Raw genomic sequence first — 16130 nt, 5'->3', positions numbered from 1 at the left:
TGATGCTGCTTTCTTTTCATGGAAAGTTGCACGGCCTGGTTTCTGCTATACTGTACCTGTGTATTTGTCGTATGTACATTTTGGTACCAGAATCAGCATTAATATCCTCAGCACCACAACAGCCAAGCTTTGATGTCCACTTATAATCAATGATTCATTTGTACAAACCTGCTGCATATTCAACGCTTTCTTTCCTTTAACCACATGTGAGGCACACTGAGTCCCTTTAAAGACCCCATTTAAATGAATGGCTGATCAGTCAAAAACACACTTTGCTCTACAATGTTTAACAACATAGACACTCAAAAACCATGGAGCTTAAAAGGAAGACCTTGATCTCAAATACCTGTTTTAGGTATTACCACTCACTCCTTCCCTCTGTCCACAGCCACCACCATTAGACCTAAGCTTCACACTTGTCACCAGACTGGTGATAACAGTTGATTACACAACACAATAAGCACAATATGCACAACTACAACTTCACACCTCACTCTCACTTAACAATAATCAACTCTTCCCCACCCTTTCATTTTCTACCTTGAATCTCTCCTCCCTGCTCCCTTCCCCCTCCCCCTGCCCCCCTACCCCAGGTGTAACACTGCCCTCTCTTTAAAAAAAAAAGTGTTTCTTGCCCTTCCTTAGGGAGGGCTGGTGATGGTCACAATTATGCAATAAATTCATTTATTTAATTGCAATAACAAAACATGCATTGCTGTCTTAAAAAGATTGCACTTGTTGTAGTGTTGACCTTTGACAGCATGTGCAGACAGGGTAGAAGAAGAAGAAGAAGAAGAAGAAGAAGAAGAAGAAGAAGAAGAAGAAGAAGAAGAAGAAGAAGAAGAAGAAGAAGAAGAAGAAGAAGAAGAAGAAGAAGAAGAAGAAGAAGAAGAAGAAGAAGAAGAAGAAGAAGAAGAAGAAGAAGAAGGAGAAGGAGAAGGAGAAGGAGAAGGAGAAGGAGAAGAAGAAGAAGGAAAGAAGACCTCTCAAAAATGACCTACTTACTGGTAAATCAAGTATTCATCTTTCTTCTATTGTTAGTTCAAATAAAAGCATTTTGTTTCATGTGAACAACCCAGTTTATTAGCCACAATAAATGTTGTTTTTTTTTTTGTTTTTTCTACATTTTCCCCCTCATTATTTCAATCCCATCAAAGGAGTAGAAAAAAAGATAAATGTCATGTAATTGACCAGTCTGCCTTGTCTATGTAAACCAGCTTCAACCCAACATTAAAACAGCATGTCTATCTTTATTTCTATTTACATCATTTAAAATAGGAAAGGTTATATATTATACTTTGATTTCTTAAATCCATACCTGCTAAAAACGGTTTTAATAAATTATATTTATATTATAAAAAATTATATTTGTATTTTTTTGTAATTTTTTTTAATTCAGTTTATTTCCGACATGGTTGCATTCACAGAAGTTTTGTTATTCCTTTTTTTTGGTTTTGTTTTGTTTTGTCCATGCCGAAAAAGGAGACGAGAGAAGCAGTTTGCTTATCCAAGTCCCGTCCCCTCACTTTTATTTATCAATCTATATTTAATTTTTGGACAATACTTTTATATTTTTGCATTTATTTATTTAATGATATATATATATATTTTTTTTTAACTACTGTATTTTTTCCCACTTATATTTATTTATTTGTAATTATTTTCAATTTTCCTGAAAAAAGTTTTCAAATGCAAAACTACATTTGAGACAACTAATTGCATTTGAAACCTTTTTTTCTTTTTTTTTCTTTTTTTTTTTTTTTTTTTTTTTGAAGTAATCTTTTTTGTGTTCGGGCCATATTATGGGTAGTACATGTGTGTCTTTACTAGTCAATAATAAAAACAACAAAAACAACAACAACAACAACAACAACAACATTTCAATCGAAGAAAAAGAAATAAATTTAAAAATATATTTTCTATCAAAGAAAAAAGTGTTTGAACGCAAAGATTTGAGCCCCAAAAAATTGCGTTTGAACACCGAGTTTTTATTTTATTTTATTTTTTGACTGAAGTGATTTTTTAATATATTTTTGCAATGAATAATAAAGACACAAATCTACCTCCATAAATATCTGGATAAAAAAAAAAAAATCAGTCAAATCTCAGTCAGGCTCTATGTGGTTCTCTACCAGTAGGTGGCGCTGTGGGCGTAAAGTCTCCACCGACAGGTTATGGTTTTGGTCCGAGCGGACCCTGAAGTGTCAGTGAGAAACTCCGTCAGCCTGAAAGAAGGGGAAGCCCGGCTGAAGTGTGGAGTCAGATGTTGGATTCAGAAGAACCGGGGGGAGAACTTTATGAGGCAATGCAGGAAAAGCAAGAGGAAACACGGCCACAGCACCAGACATGAGCCCGAGGTAAGGACCAGGGAACCGGAGCAGGAGGCAGACAGGCTGGGAGGGATGGCATCAGGACCCGCACGGGACCCGGTCACCCTGCCGCGTGTGTGTGTGTGTGTGCGTGAATGCGTGCGTGTGCGATGGATGTGACTTATAGTGACAAACAAAACAGAATATATCTAAAGTATAAGGACATGTAGAGATTTAGGATAATCAAAACCACTTTTAGTCTTTTTAAATCAGATAATTTCACTAAATCATATCAAAAAGTATCATCAACTCACAGCAATGGGAGAAATTGGAGCTAAACTAAAAATGTAATGTTTAATTGATTATGAAATACATTTAAAAAATGTATATTTTAGAAGGAAGACCATCTTAAGAAATCTTTAAACGTCACCGGATCCGTGATAGATGTTTCAGGAGGGTTTTATACCTGAATTATTAGTCGATTTAAGGCAATGCTTTTGACCTGCAGGTGTGCACTTTAGAGGTATTTAATGCTAATTTTATGAAATACTCTTTTTTTTATTAATATAATAGAAGAAGTCTATTTCAAAATCGTAGTTTGGTGAAGCTTAAAAAGCTTAAAAGAAGCAATTACTTTCTGACAGAGTTTAAAAAAAATTAAAAATGTTTGTACTTATTTCCACTTTATATTCTTGACACAACCGCTCCTTAGCTTGTGAGGCCTGCCTGGTGATAAATACGCGACATGCACGCGCACGCATACCTTGATAGGAGGTGTACGCACACGCAAAAAAAAGAAAGAAAAAAAGAACCCTCCTGTCTCTTTAAGGCGATGTGTTGAGAAGTTCAGGTCGGGGTCATTTGAAGTTCCTGCCCTGGATTTTACCTTTTAGTTTTATTATAGGCTGACATCACAGCACGAGGCGCTCAAACACTTCAGAGGCGCACATGGAGGCTCAGCCCAATGCATGCGCGCTTTACGCTCAGACGCAAAAAATAGACAAAGAAATTAGAAAAGTACATTAAAAAAAAAAAAAAAACCATAACGAGAAACCAGGGGAGGAAGATGATGCTGGTCTGAGCACGTATTTTTTTTTTTAATAGGAGGGGATGAGAAGGAGCAGAGGGGGAGGGGCAGAGAGAGGGAGGACGGGCCTCAGCAGCGAGAAGAAATTCATATCAATTAATAATCCAAAAAAAAAAAAAAAAAAAAAAAAAAAAAAAAAAAAGAGAGGACCTGGCAGACACGCTCGGAAAACTGGCATGATTTTTGGAGGCTGGCAGTCCAAAGCTGAGAAGTCAGATATGACTCCTGGACGATGCTGAGATGATCATTAAGGCAGACTCAGATCGGATGGCAGAAGACATCGGGCATGCAGGTAGGAGCTCGTATAGAGACACGATGGAGGGCATTTCATTTACAAGTTTATTCCCCTTTTTAGCTGCTGCGTTCACGGCACGTTAGAAAAACTTCGACAATTTAAAAACATTTTACAGCCCATTTTCTTTCTATTTATTGGAGCATATCTTCATAATCCTCATTTCTTATTTATTATAAATACATTATAGTGAACATAGGACACTGTATTTATTTATTTAATAATAAACAGACGCAAAGGTTATATTTTATAGAAAGCATCCGACATGTTTTCAAGTTTATTCCTGTGAAATGAAATGACCTTCGGATGTAATTCCATTAATGTTTTTGAGGCCAAAGCTGTTATGATTTACATCCTAATTGAATTAAAAATGACTAAAAACAGTGAGGGATAATTAATAAAGCCATTTTTTGTTCTTAAAAAATATTGTGTTAAAATGTCAGAAGAAGACAGACGGTTTAATTCGTATTAAAATCGACATTTTTCGTGCGCGTCTGCCTTGATTTCTTTAATCCTAATACATGTATTTATTTATTTAAGTTTGGAAGAGAAACTTTTCTGTTCTGTACGTGACGCGATTGAGTTGAGTAAAGTAACAGCGTGTGGGAGACGCATGAGCAACAGTCAGCAATGCCATTAATACCAACCTGTAATAGAATTAAAAAAGGCTGTTTTCAGCCCGTCGTGTGATTTTCAAGTTTCTTCCCTTTGGGGGGAGATAAGGAGACAGGAGATAACGGATGGATGAGACGCACTGGCTGTGGGTTTCACTGCAACGTGTGAAGCGCACAGTGGCGCAGATCTCAGTGAGAAAAGACCAAGTCAGCAGGAAATAATTCTGTTTTATTCTTTTTTTTTTTTTTTTTTTTTTTTTCTTTAGTTTATTTTATTTAATTTTTTGGGGTGAAATGACTTACGTATAACAAGTGGAAACCCAGGGATTCTCCTAATTGATATGCACAGACTTATTAAATTATTATGTAATCAGTAAAATGTGTTTATCAACCCTTACACCTTTATCTTTATTTGGCTTTTATATATTTAAATCTGCAGGTCAATAAATGATCTTTTCTCACCAAGAGACTGGTTATCAAAAACATCTACAGAATGTGTCAAAATTGCCCTTCCGGTGCACTTTGAAACTTGTGAAAAAAAAAAAAAAAAACATTGTCAACCTATGAAATGACTTCTCATGTGAGGTACAAAGATGACACAAATCAGCCGTTTAAAACATTTTGGAATGACATGATAAACTCAGACTATTGGTGCCTCTTTAGATGAACATGGCTTATAAACAGAGGCTCTTTAAACAGTTTTAAACAGATCAGTTAATCTTTGCTTCATGTCTCGACCCCAAAAGGCGAGTGTGATGTCAATCAGATGTGCAAATATGTGGATGCCATGGCTGTAAAACACATGGGCAGCGTCAAGAGTTTTTCAGCCTGTTTATGGGCCATAAAAAGAGAAATCTATCAGTTGTAAAGCGACGTTTGCGTCTCACAGGAACTCAAGTTTATCTTTGGCAACTTTGCTTTGTTTACAACAGTGAGAGATCAATTAACTTAGCCTGCATGTTTGCACTGAAGATTCAAACAGGATGTTGCAAATATATACTTTAAAGTACAAGATTTACTTTAATTATATTCAGTCTGCATTTTTCAGTCAGCTATTAAACAATATAAAAAAACAGTGTATTATATTATTTACTTGAAAAATGCAAAGAAAAGGGAAAAAAACACAGGTTTGAATCTTTGTGTGATGATAAAAACAACCATTACCATCAATCAGGGTGTGAAATCTGTTTTGATTTAACTAAATAACTGCTTTATGCGGTGTAAACCTCATCCAGATGAGAGCGTGGACACCTCATTATGTTTCTGTGAGTACACAAGTGTCAACGTGCTCCTCACAGCAGCCGCCAAACAATAAGCGGACAATGGAAGACACTCTGGTACAGTATTTCTTTGACAATATTTAAGTCCAAACATGTTCCACAAACCAAAGGTAGAAAAACTTGAGATGGCCAATAATGGGGACATGATGCAGCGTGAGGAAACTTTGATTTACTTTTTTTAACCTATCTTCTTAAAAAAAAATCTTAAGATTTAAATGCATATAGAAAGTACATAATAAGCCTCATTTGTAAATACAGTGATGGTAGACTTTGTTTAAAATCAAATCATAGATAATTCTCCACTGAGTAAACATCATTCTGCCTTTTCATTTTCCACTGTCATCATCGCTGATAATTCCCTTTGCTGTTGTAGGCGTTAAAATGCATTTATCCAAGAAATATTCAACTAAATTTTCACAATCTTTTTATTTGTTTGTTTTTTTGTTTGTTTGTTCACAAATTTAAAACAACATTTTCTTTAAAACCTAAAAACTAACAGTTTGCTCATGCAGATTTCCACTTTGTCTAGCTCGTGCATTAAATCAAGCAAACAAGAAGTGTATGATCTGCAACCAGGAAGACTGTTATCAGACATGACATGATATTTATTTAGTTGCTTGTTTCCCATCAGTGAGACTGAGTCCACAGAGTGTGTGTGAGTTGTTTAATCTTGTAAACAAACTGTCCCCAAATGCCACAGATTAAACAATTCATAGTGCTTCATGCATGCAGCTGAGACAGTTTATTTTAGGCTTGATAGAAAGATTAGTGTTGATACTTTAGTGGCTTTTTTGTGTGTGTGTGTGTGTGTGTGTGCGCGCGCGCGTTGGATAACTGGAGCCTGTGTCGATGTAAAGTGTTGAACCAACTGATGTTGATTTACCTCCTGCGTGCTCAGAGTTCCTTATATGACTGGGCAGAAAGGCGAGCTGGAGGAAGACTTATCTTTTTTGGATGTGTCCTCCTCCCACAGGTTTATACCTGCTGTTCATCATACTAGTAAAACATTCATCTCGTGCTGTGTTTAATACTCGGCACAGCGTTCTTGGAATACTACATTAGGAAAACAGCGATTACAAAACACATATCAGTGGTTCAACTTAAAAAAAAAAAAAAAAAAAAAACGTATTTTTTTCACTTGCGGCAGAGGAAGTGAATGCGAAGATGGAAATTTCTGATGAGAAAACCATCACAACCTCTAACTTGTGACTAAAGTTCACATTTGCTTTCGCTGCATGCTTTTAAAAACTACATGCCGTGGAAAAATATGATGAATGCCATAAAGCTGGAAATATTTAGTAAATAGCTTCATATTTAATTGATAATCAAAGCAAATAATTTATACTGTATTGCAGTTAGTTTTCCATTAAATTTATTTACTCGTTTTTTTTGCATTTTGCTTCAAGTGAACATCATACATTTAATATATTTAAATCGATGTACAAACAATCTATGTTCTCAAAGTACTGTATATGGCTGAGGAAGAGATATCTAATATTGTTTATTGTCATCAAATATTTTGTGGAAGTGTGCATGTCTATCAGCCATGTATATAATATTAATTGATGTATGTAATTATAAAAGTATCAGGAACATAAGTTTTGAGAACTGAATGAAAATTAGGGTGGGAGATAATGAGTGCTACTTCATCCCACCCCCTTTCGAGCAGTGTATTCATTATGTTTATCAAAGGTATTTATGTTAATACATAACATGTATATTATCCATGTAGGCTACAAATGTAAAAATATTTGTGCACATACAACAAAAGCTTTTCTGTTTGTATTAAATTGCTCAAAATTAATAAAAAATATGTTTTTCTTAGATATTTATTCGTTTAAAATCTGCATGTAAGATTAAAAAATGTTTTCAGTATTCAAACCTAATTTATATACTTGAATTTATTCAGCATCAAATGATGTGAAGATATACATATTTATTTTTAAACCAATACTTAAAATAAGTAAATCACATTTTATTTAAAAAAAATAAAAAAAAAAAAAAATCTTGATACAAATATTGTTGGCTGTGCAGATTAAAATCTTGTTATTGAAAAAAAGTGTGACATAAGGATTAACAGATATCAATTATTGCAGGTGGCGGACTGAAGACAATGTTGGATGCCATGGAAGTTCCAAGTCATGCGAGAGATCTCCTCCTGCAGCTCAACAGCCAGCGCACCAAGGGCTTCCTGTGTGATGTCATCATCGTGGTGCAGAACGCCCTCTTCAGAGCTCACAAGAACATTCTGGCTGCTAGCAGCCTCTACTTGAAGTCTTTGGTGGTCCATGACAATCTAATCAACCTCGACCACGAGATGGTGAGTCCTGGGGTTTTCAGGGTCATCCTGGACTACATCTACACGGGCCGACTCAGTGAGGGAGACCCCACTTCTCCCACTGAACCAAACCTCGGGGCTGTCCTGGCAGCAGCCAGTTACCTTCAGCTTCTCGACTTAGTAGCTTTGTGCAAAAAGAAGCTAAGGCGAAATGGCAAGTACCCACCACGCCCAGGCCCTGCGTTTCTACCCTATGCAAAGATGACACCCAGTAGTCTGGGGTTAGGGAGCGGTGGCAGGTACAGGGTTTCAACTCCTGTCATTCAAGCCTGTCCCCCAGGAGGAATTTTGAATAACCACGTACCAAGAGCACCACCCATAGAAGACCTTGTTCCTCATCGACTAGCCATTCACACTGGAGAGTTGTATGCTCCAAGCTCCACCCAGAGCTCCCAAATGTACCCATCTCTGCAGTCAACTCTTCCTGCCCAGCTTGTGCGTACTACCCATGCTGAGAGGAATCGTTCACCTAATTTTGGCCTTGACCTGTCTAAGAAAAGCCCCACGTCACAGTCTCAACTCACACCCTCTCAGGCCCGTCTGGCCAACAGTTACAATGATGAGGAGCAAGATGGGCCTCTCAGTGACCACACAAGTCCCATGCAGGGACTGAATGGAAGGCCCTTCTCATCAGAAAAAATGGAGTCAACAGACCAAGCAGGAACGCCTCCACCTTTCCCCCATCTCAACCAATCACTAGCCCCTCACCTCCCGCACCTACATCGCTCAGGTTCGCAAGGAACGGACCGCTACCCCTGCCCCCTCAGCCCTGACACCCCCACAGAAGTTGGAGATGCTGGCAGAGAAACAGGCAACATCTACCGCTGGGTGAAGCATGAGCCAATGTCTTACACCGCCGAGTATGAGGACGAGGATGAGGATGAAGAAGAAGGTGGTGAAAATGGAGACCAGCATCATAACCACCACAAGGCCGGGGAGGAGAGTGAAGGGGTAGATGACAAGAGTGGGTCGGGTACAGAGGAGACGGGCAGCAGCGGAGGCCGTCCATCCCCGCCTGGACCAAGGTTCCATATGCCGTACGAGCCCGAAAGCTTTGGGGACAATCTCTACGTCTGCATTCCCTGTGACAAAGGTTTTCCAAGCTCTGAGCAGCTTAACGCACACGTGGAATCACACGCAGAAGACGAGCTGCACGGCAACTCTGTTGGAGAGGTTGGAAACAGCAATAACAGCAGCACCAAAAACATGAACAGTAATGCAAATGGTTTTGGAGGCCTCAACAGCAGCAACAGTCTGATGTCACACTTAGAGAACAAAACCAACCACGGACTGAACTCCTCAGGCCTTGGGGAGATGATCCGTCCCTACCGCTGTTCCAACTGTGACAAGTCTTACAAGGATCCAGCCACTTTGCGTCAGCATGAGAAGACCCACTGGCTGACCCGACCGTATCCCTGCAGCATCTGTGGCAAAAAGTTCACACAGCGGGGAACCATGACACGTCACATGCGCAGTCACCTGGGCTTAAAACCTTTCGCCTGTGACTCCTGCGGCATGCGCTTCACACGGCAGTACCGCCTCACCGAGCACATGCGCATCCACTCTGGGGAAAAGCCTTATGAATGTCAAGTGTGCGGTGGGAAGTTCGCTCAGCAGCGCAATCTCATCAGCCACATGAAGATGCACAGCAGTGGAGGCAGTGCAGCAGGTCTGACCACAGACGGGAAACTGAAGCTGGACTTTGCAGAGGGCATCTACCCTCTGAGCAAATACACAGCAGAGCACCTGGGGCTAAAGCAGGAGAAGGCCAGTGAGCTTTTCATTCAAGCTCAGCAGCAGTTGGTAGCTGAAGTGAAAGCCATGGAGGGCCTCTACCCTCTTTCAAAACTAGCCTCGGAGCATCTCGGCCTCACCCATGACAAGATGGATGTCTTAAGCCAACCACTGCCGCCTCCACCACATTCCCTCCCCGAGGGCCGCACCACTGAGCACTATTCCCCCAGCTAAGAGAAAAAAAAGACTTGTTAATGGCAACCACCATTACATTTGTGTGGACACACACACTTCAGTATTCTTAAGCCATGCACCTCGGACACAGAGCTAAATGTGTAAGTGCCTTTTAATGCATCTAATGTATCCTCTGATCCTTCTTTAAAAAGGAGCTCCATGCTGTTGTGTGACCAAGGACTACAGTACTTAAGGACATTGTTTGCAATGATAATTTTCTAATTCCAATCTTTGAGCCAAAGAGGGAAATCACAAACCAAAAAGAGTTTTCTTTTATTTATTTTTTTTGTATCATGGTGTTATCCAAAAACTGTTGCAAGGAAATCTTTTGCAATTTGACCTTAAACCTGTGTACACCTCACATTTATGCAAAAAAAAAAAAAAAGTGAAAAAGCACAATATTCAGGGTGTGTCCAGACCTGAGTAGAACTTATACCAAATGAATAACTCACCTGGACTTTAAAGAAATATGCAGAATTTTGTACCTTTTTAAATTTTTACGGTAAAGTGTGTTTTTATGTATCTCACAAGTTGCTGCACCCCATCCTGTCCCAATCATGTAAAAATGACTGAAGGATAACAACAGTTGCCTTAGCATTTCACTCAACTATCCTATTTGTGTGGATAAAAAGTTTGTACTCTGGCCTTAATCATGATGTGAGCCTAAAGCGCTCATCCTAGAGTTATCCTCATGCTTCCTATGAAGAGTGACAGAAGCCCCTCAAGCCTTTCACTTGTAAGTGAGATGCAACCAGTGATTTCATGACTGTGACATGATTGCACATACCTGACTGGTGACACAGCAAATCCCTATTCATGATGAGTGAAGTGACGAAACGTGGCTGTTCTATTAACGACAGTTTGGGACACAGCTGAGGACGGAGGCGGGAACTGTGGTTGAATTACTGACAGAAATGTATTATTTACTGTCACGAGCCATTTCTCCATTCACCGCAGTTTGATGATTAATTGTGCCGCAGCGGTACACCGAAATTTTGTTGAGCGGCACTCCTGTCACTAGTGTTCATTTTGTTGACTCAAGATTTTTCGTCATAGTTTTCGTCGACTAAATGCATTGTTTTAAGTGACAATAAGGAGACTACAAGAATTAAAAAAGAAATACCTGTGAACAAAACACTTGCAAATTAAATTGATATTTTTATTAACTAATAAAAACTAAACTATTATTTTGTCACATAAGACGATTTTATAGTTTTGCAATGATCACAGTAAATCTATTTGTGTGTATTTACAAACATTAATACTATCCCAAATCAGGCTGATAAATGGTTATTAAATTTTGCCACGTTCATTAAATCGTGACCCACTGTTGACAACACACACACATAATTTTTAAAAAAACATAAATCTATATATTTACCTGTGCAACATGCATTTCACAGCATACATGTTATAAAAAAAGTTTAACATGAGAGACATTAAGTATTTATTTATTTTTGACCATCTGTCCGTGACCCACTTTTGGGTCCCGACCCACCAGTTGAGAATCACTGGATTAGATTATACCTAAAATAGTCCTGATAACTAAATTTTGACTAAAACCAAATTGAATTTTAGCCAGAAGACTATGACTAAATCTCTGGACTCTTTATTTCTCCGCCCTCATCTGTTGTCTGTTGTCTGTGAATCAGCTATTGTTTACAGGCACCCCACACAGTGGATGCTCTCCTTCCACACACACAGCAGGCTGCTAATCTGTCAGTGATATGAACATAACGTGGGGGTGGGGTGGGGTGGGGGTCCTCCTTGGAAGCCGGGCGATGAGCAGCTTTCCCCAGCTGCTGTGCTTCAGTAATCCCTGTGAAAATCCATTTTCCCCCGTGCATTTTGCACCGCTCGCCGGCACCATGTCCCATTTCATGCCTGCCACCTCACTCCTCTTATCCACTTATTAACGTTGCATACATAACTGGGCACTCCTGGCCTGGCCTCTTAAAGACATGCCCCGGTGCTAGAAGTGCAGCAACAATAAAAGAGCACTTACAGGTTGCAGGTGGAAGGCACAATCCAAAGAGCCTTTTGGAATTTTTTTTTTTTTTTAACCATTTCCAAACCTATTCAGATCAAAACATGTTGACCACTATTGTGCCAATGCAACCTCAGTGGGTGAATGTGAAGACTAAAGCCATGAATACACTGTGATAGATGTAGTGAATCTTCAAGTCTTAACAATTTACATTGTGCCTAATTTTTGCTAATGTTTTTTTTTTCTTTCGTCTTTTTAATCCATAATTTAAGGGCTTCTTTTCTGTAGCATTTGATCATATCAAAGATGTTCCTCTTATTACTTTTGTTTTGTTTCCTCTTTTATAAAAAATGAACTGAAAAGCAGCAAAACAGGTGCTTACCTCAGGACTGAACTCACACACACACGCACGCACGCACACACACACACACACACGCACACGCACACGCACACGCACACACACACACACACACACACACACACACACACACACACACACACACACACACACACACACACACACACACACACACACACACACACACACACACACACACACACACACACACACGGGGCTTTTGTCCCATGTTAAACCTGTGGTTATTTTTTGTTTATACATTTCTTTCTTGTTACAGTGTTTTTTGTACAGAGATAATGATTAAGTATTTGAATTGTTGCTATGTATTATTTAGCGTTTGTTGCCCTCAAAGAGGCTCATGTTACCCTAACAATCCCAATGCCAAAAAAAGAGAAAAGACTCTTAAGCCTTTTTTTCTTCTTTATAATGACAATCATTTTTGCAACAATATATAAAAAATCTTCAGGAAATTATTTGGGAATCTGTTTCTGTCTACATCACGTGTGTCAAACTCAAGGCCTGGGGGCCGAATTTGACCCTTTAAAACATCCAAATTGGCCCACAGGGAAAAGTAAAAGCTGTTGAGAAAACAGTGTAATTTACCAAATAAATTAGTTGTGGATATATCAGTAGGGTTGCAAAGGGGTAAAATATCTGTCAGATTTCCACGGGAACTTAAGCTGGGGAATTTTGGTGATATTAAAAAATAGAAACTTTTCATGGGAATTATTTTTTTAAATCATTGTATCACATCAAACATAAATTCTAGCATCTATGCAAAAATAATACACTTTGAAAAAAAAAAAACCAACAACATTTCAATAGATTTATTTGGAATAATAAAAATTTTTTCAAGTGGGGTTTCTTTGAATTTACCACAAATTCAATGAAACTACAATATTTGCAGTTTTCCCATGCTTGTATAACACAATAGAAGTTATTTTTACTCTGAAATTGTTGAAAGAAATCCTAATTTTAACAAAAATCCTCCTCAATCCACAAAATATTTGACATTTCCCCAAATTAAATAAATATAATCATTACCTGTCACCTATTGCTTGGATATTGCCACTCCCTTATATACTACATACTTTTGGAAATGCAAAGTAGCACTAATGTTGATTTTTTTCAATTCCCCACCTCTGTGGCTCACTTGAGATCAAACCTATTTGTATTTGGCCCCTGAACTAAAATGAGTTTGACACCCCTGGTCTACATGATGCATTCTTTAAACGCACAAGCAGCGGCAAATGTTTGTCAATTATTAAAACCAGTAAAGGCATATTTTGTGAGTCCAATGCTGATCACATTTGCACACAGGAAGTCAGCTTGTCAGGTTCTAAATATGAAATAAGAAGTGGTTTTTAACTGACTATTGGAAACAAAACAGATGCTAGCCGTGGGAATTCTAGCTGCCTGAATGTGAATGAAAGTATATGTCCTTTCCTCACAATCACTATTTAAATAACAAACAACCTTTTCACTGTCAGTTAAAATAACTGCACGAGGGGGAAACGCTGAGATAAAGTCAGAAGTGTTTCTGAAAGGTGCGCAGAGAGTGATGTTTGTGTGTGTGTGTGAGATGGGAGGAGATAAGATGGGGGCGTCTGTTGGGAGGGGGAAACGTTAGCTTGTCTGTTTATGTGTCCCAATGCTGTTTGAGCACATGTTAATGTTCATGTATGACCTGGGAATAGGAGCATGGTGTGAAGGAGAAGAGCTAAGAAGCAGGAAGTGAACTCTTGGCGAGCACGATGTGCTGAGCAGGATGTGCCGCGTGTTTGTGCTCAGAGGCAGATAGAGAGCAGGGTGAGAGAGGAGCAGGAGGAGCTCAGCGGGGTGGACGGGAGGGAGCCATTGTCTGTTTGAAAGCCTCTACGTATACTTCTAAAAGTTCCCATTCAGAAAAAAAAGTGGACTGTGTCTTTTCTTTTTCCTTCCCTTTATTGCTCTTTGGGATCAACCTCTGTTCAGTTTCATGCTGATATAACATTGTGGGCTTTCAAGGGCTACATGGTGAGCCATTCAGATTTTAGGTACAATTTGAGGATGTTGTGGATTCAAGTATTTATTGTTCCCAGAATGGTTACCATTTTTTTTTTTCCTTCACAGTTTATTGTCTGTTACCGGCCAATCTTTTCAAAGAGGTGCAGCTGGACATTGGCTGTGTGGTTGTTTTCTTATACACTTTATGTTGCTTCAAAAGTATGATTTACAGTATGTGTCTTAAAAGAGACTCCAGCTACCATCAGAACAGCTTAGGCCAGTGGTTCTCAAATAGTGGGGTGGACGGGGTGTGACGTCATGACAGTTTTTCTTTATCTTTTTTTATTATTTATTATCATTAATTTTTCATTGCTCTTCTAATATATGCTGTGATTGCACATCTTACTTTTTTTTAAAAAACAAATGAGTTTTGAAGTAAAATAATCGCAAGTTTCCCCTTTTTCAATGAAGGTTACATTTTTGATCCATTTTGTTCAAATCTTGGGGCGCAACAGAAAAACATTTGAGATCCACTGGCTTATAGGCAAAGATGTTTGGAAAGTAATGTAAAACAAACACCATTAGCAGTATTTAAAATAATGACGAAAAATAAGTGCAGCAAAATGCACAGTAAACTATGTAATTTTGGTTGATTTATTAATTTATTTAACATTTATCCTTTAAAAAAAAAAATACTGGTACAGCAATAAATCATACCCTGTGAAGTAAAACGTCTGGATGGTTTCAGCAGTACTGTACAGCTTCAATCTAATGCCAAAAAATAAATAAAATAAAAACAGTTTTCTACCAGCCTCTGTTAACCAAAGTCACCTCAATGACTATTATGCAGGAGCATCACTGTTTGACGCCTATTGTATTTATCCGTGCACACAAAAATGCCCAACTTCCTAAGCAGACATGACTGATGGTTCAACCAAAACTTTTGTAGATTTTCAGTCTTGATGTAAACTTATTCTAAAGCCGGTAAATAAAGCAGGTGATGTTATTATTTAGTCCGAAGCTCAATCTATGTCTGAGTAGAGGATAGACAGTGTGGATGATTCAGATTAATTTTGTCAGCATTTTCAGGTGGTTTCACTCTGTGCACCTGCCCATCTCAATGCACGAGTGCCTTTCCCAGTAAAACAGGATAAACAAGGGAGATATTTAACACCCCTCAGAGTCTTTATTACAAACAGCTGCTTTCTTTTCATATCTCAGAATAACACATTTTTGGGGAAATTAATCGTGCTGGCCTGTTTTATTTCACCCGTGATCCCCTTGAAATCCCTCAATGGCCTTTCCTGACACTTTGCATCCTTAACTTTCCTCCTTGTCCCTCGAATGCAGAGCTTAGCCACATTCACTGCAGAGCACATTCTCTCTCTGCACCTTCCTTCTTTTAACACTCAACACAAACCGCTGACCCATAGCGCCCGTTGTTACCTCCCGCCTCTCCCTTGATCCACTTACTTCCAGCTGGTTTTCATGTTGGACGAAACAGTTGTCTAAATGTTTATGTCAAAAGCTGCATTTTTCCTCTTTGAGTCCTGATCCGTTTCCATTGGGACTGCACGGGTCGAGTTGGATTACAGTAGAAGAGGGTCTGCTTTTAAATAATTTTGCAATCTTTAGTTGGTTTCTTTTGCCGTTTGACAATGCAGAGGGTAGATTAAAAGTGTGCACTTGTAGAGGAAATGCAGATTAATGCAATGGAAATGTATTAGTCAACTAAACCTGTTTGATATGAAACATATGTTGGGCCACGGTTAAGTTTAATCTGTCATGTGCTGTGATAGAGGGTGAAAGGAAATAGGGCGGCAGTGGAGAAATATTTGAAATAAAATTAAAAAAAAAAAAAAAAAAATACACATAAATAAGTTGGCAGCTTTTTACCTCTCAACAAGTTGA

At 38.6% G+C, this 16130-nt stretch overlaps 1 protein-coding gene across 2 annotated transcripts; it reads left to right on the top strand.

Moving 5' to 3' along the window:
• Positions 1-2224: 2224 nt before the first annotated feature.
• Positions 2225-12330, top strand: hic1 (hypermethylated in cancer 1). 2 transcript variants are annotated; one of them, XM_028464681.1, is made up of 2 exons: positions 2225-2357; positions 7679-12330. In XM_028464681.1, the coding sequence occupies exon 2, from the start codon at positions 7696-7698 to the stop codon at positions 9886-9888; it is 2193 nt and encodes a 730-aa protein (XP_028320482.1). In that variant the 5' UTR covers positions 2225-2357; positions 7679-7695; the 3' UTR covers positions 9889-12330. The 2 variants fall into 2 exon arrangements, with proteins under 2 accessions (XP_028320482.1, XP_028320481.1); XM_028464680.1 differs by lacking the exon at positions 2225-2357 and adding an exon at positions 3544-3688.
• Positions 12331-16130: the final 3800 nt, after the last annotated feature.

This window comes from Gouania willdenowi, chromosome 13, assembly GCF_900634775.1.
Source record: "Gouania willdenowi chromosome 13, fGouWil2.1, whole genome shotgun sequence".
NCBI classification, from domain to species: Eukaryota; Metazoa; Chordata; class Actinopteri; order Blenniiformes; family Gobiesocidae; genus Gouania; species Gouania willdenowi.
This window is presented reverse-complemented; position numbering and strand designations above follow the sequence as displayed.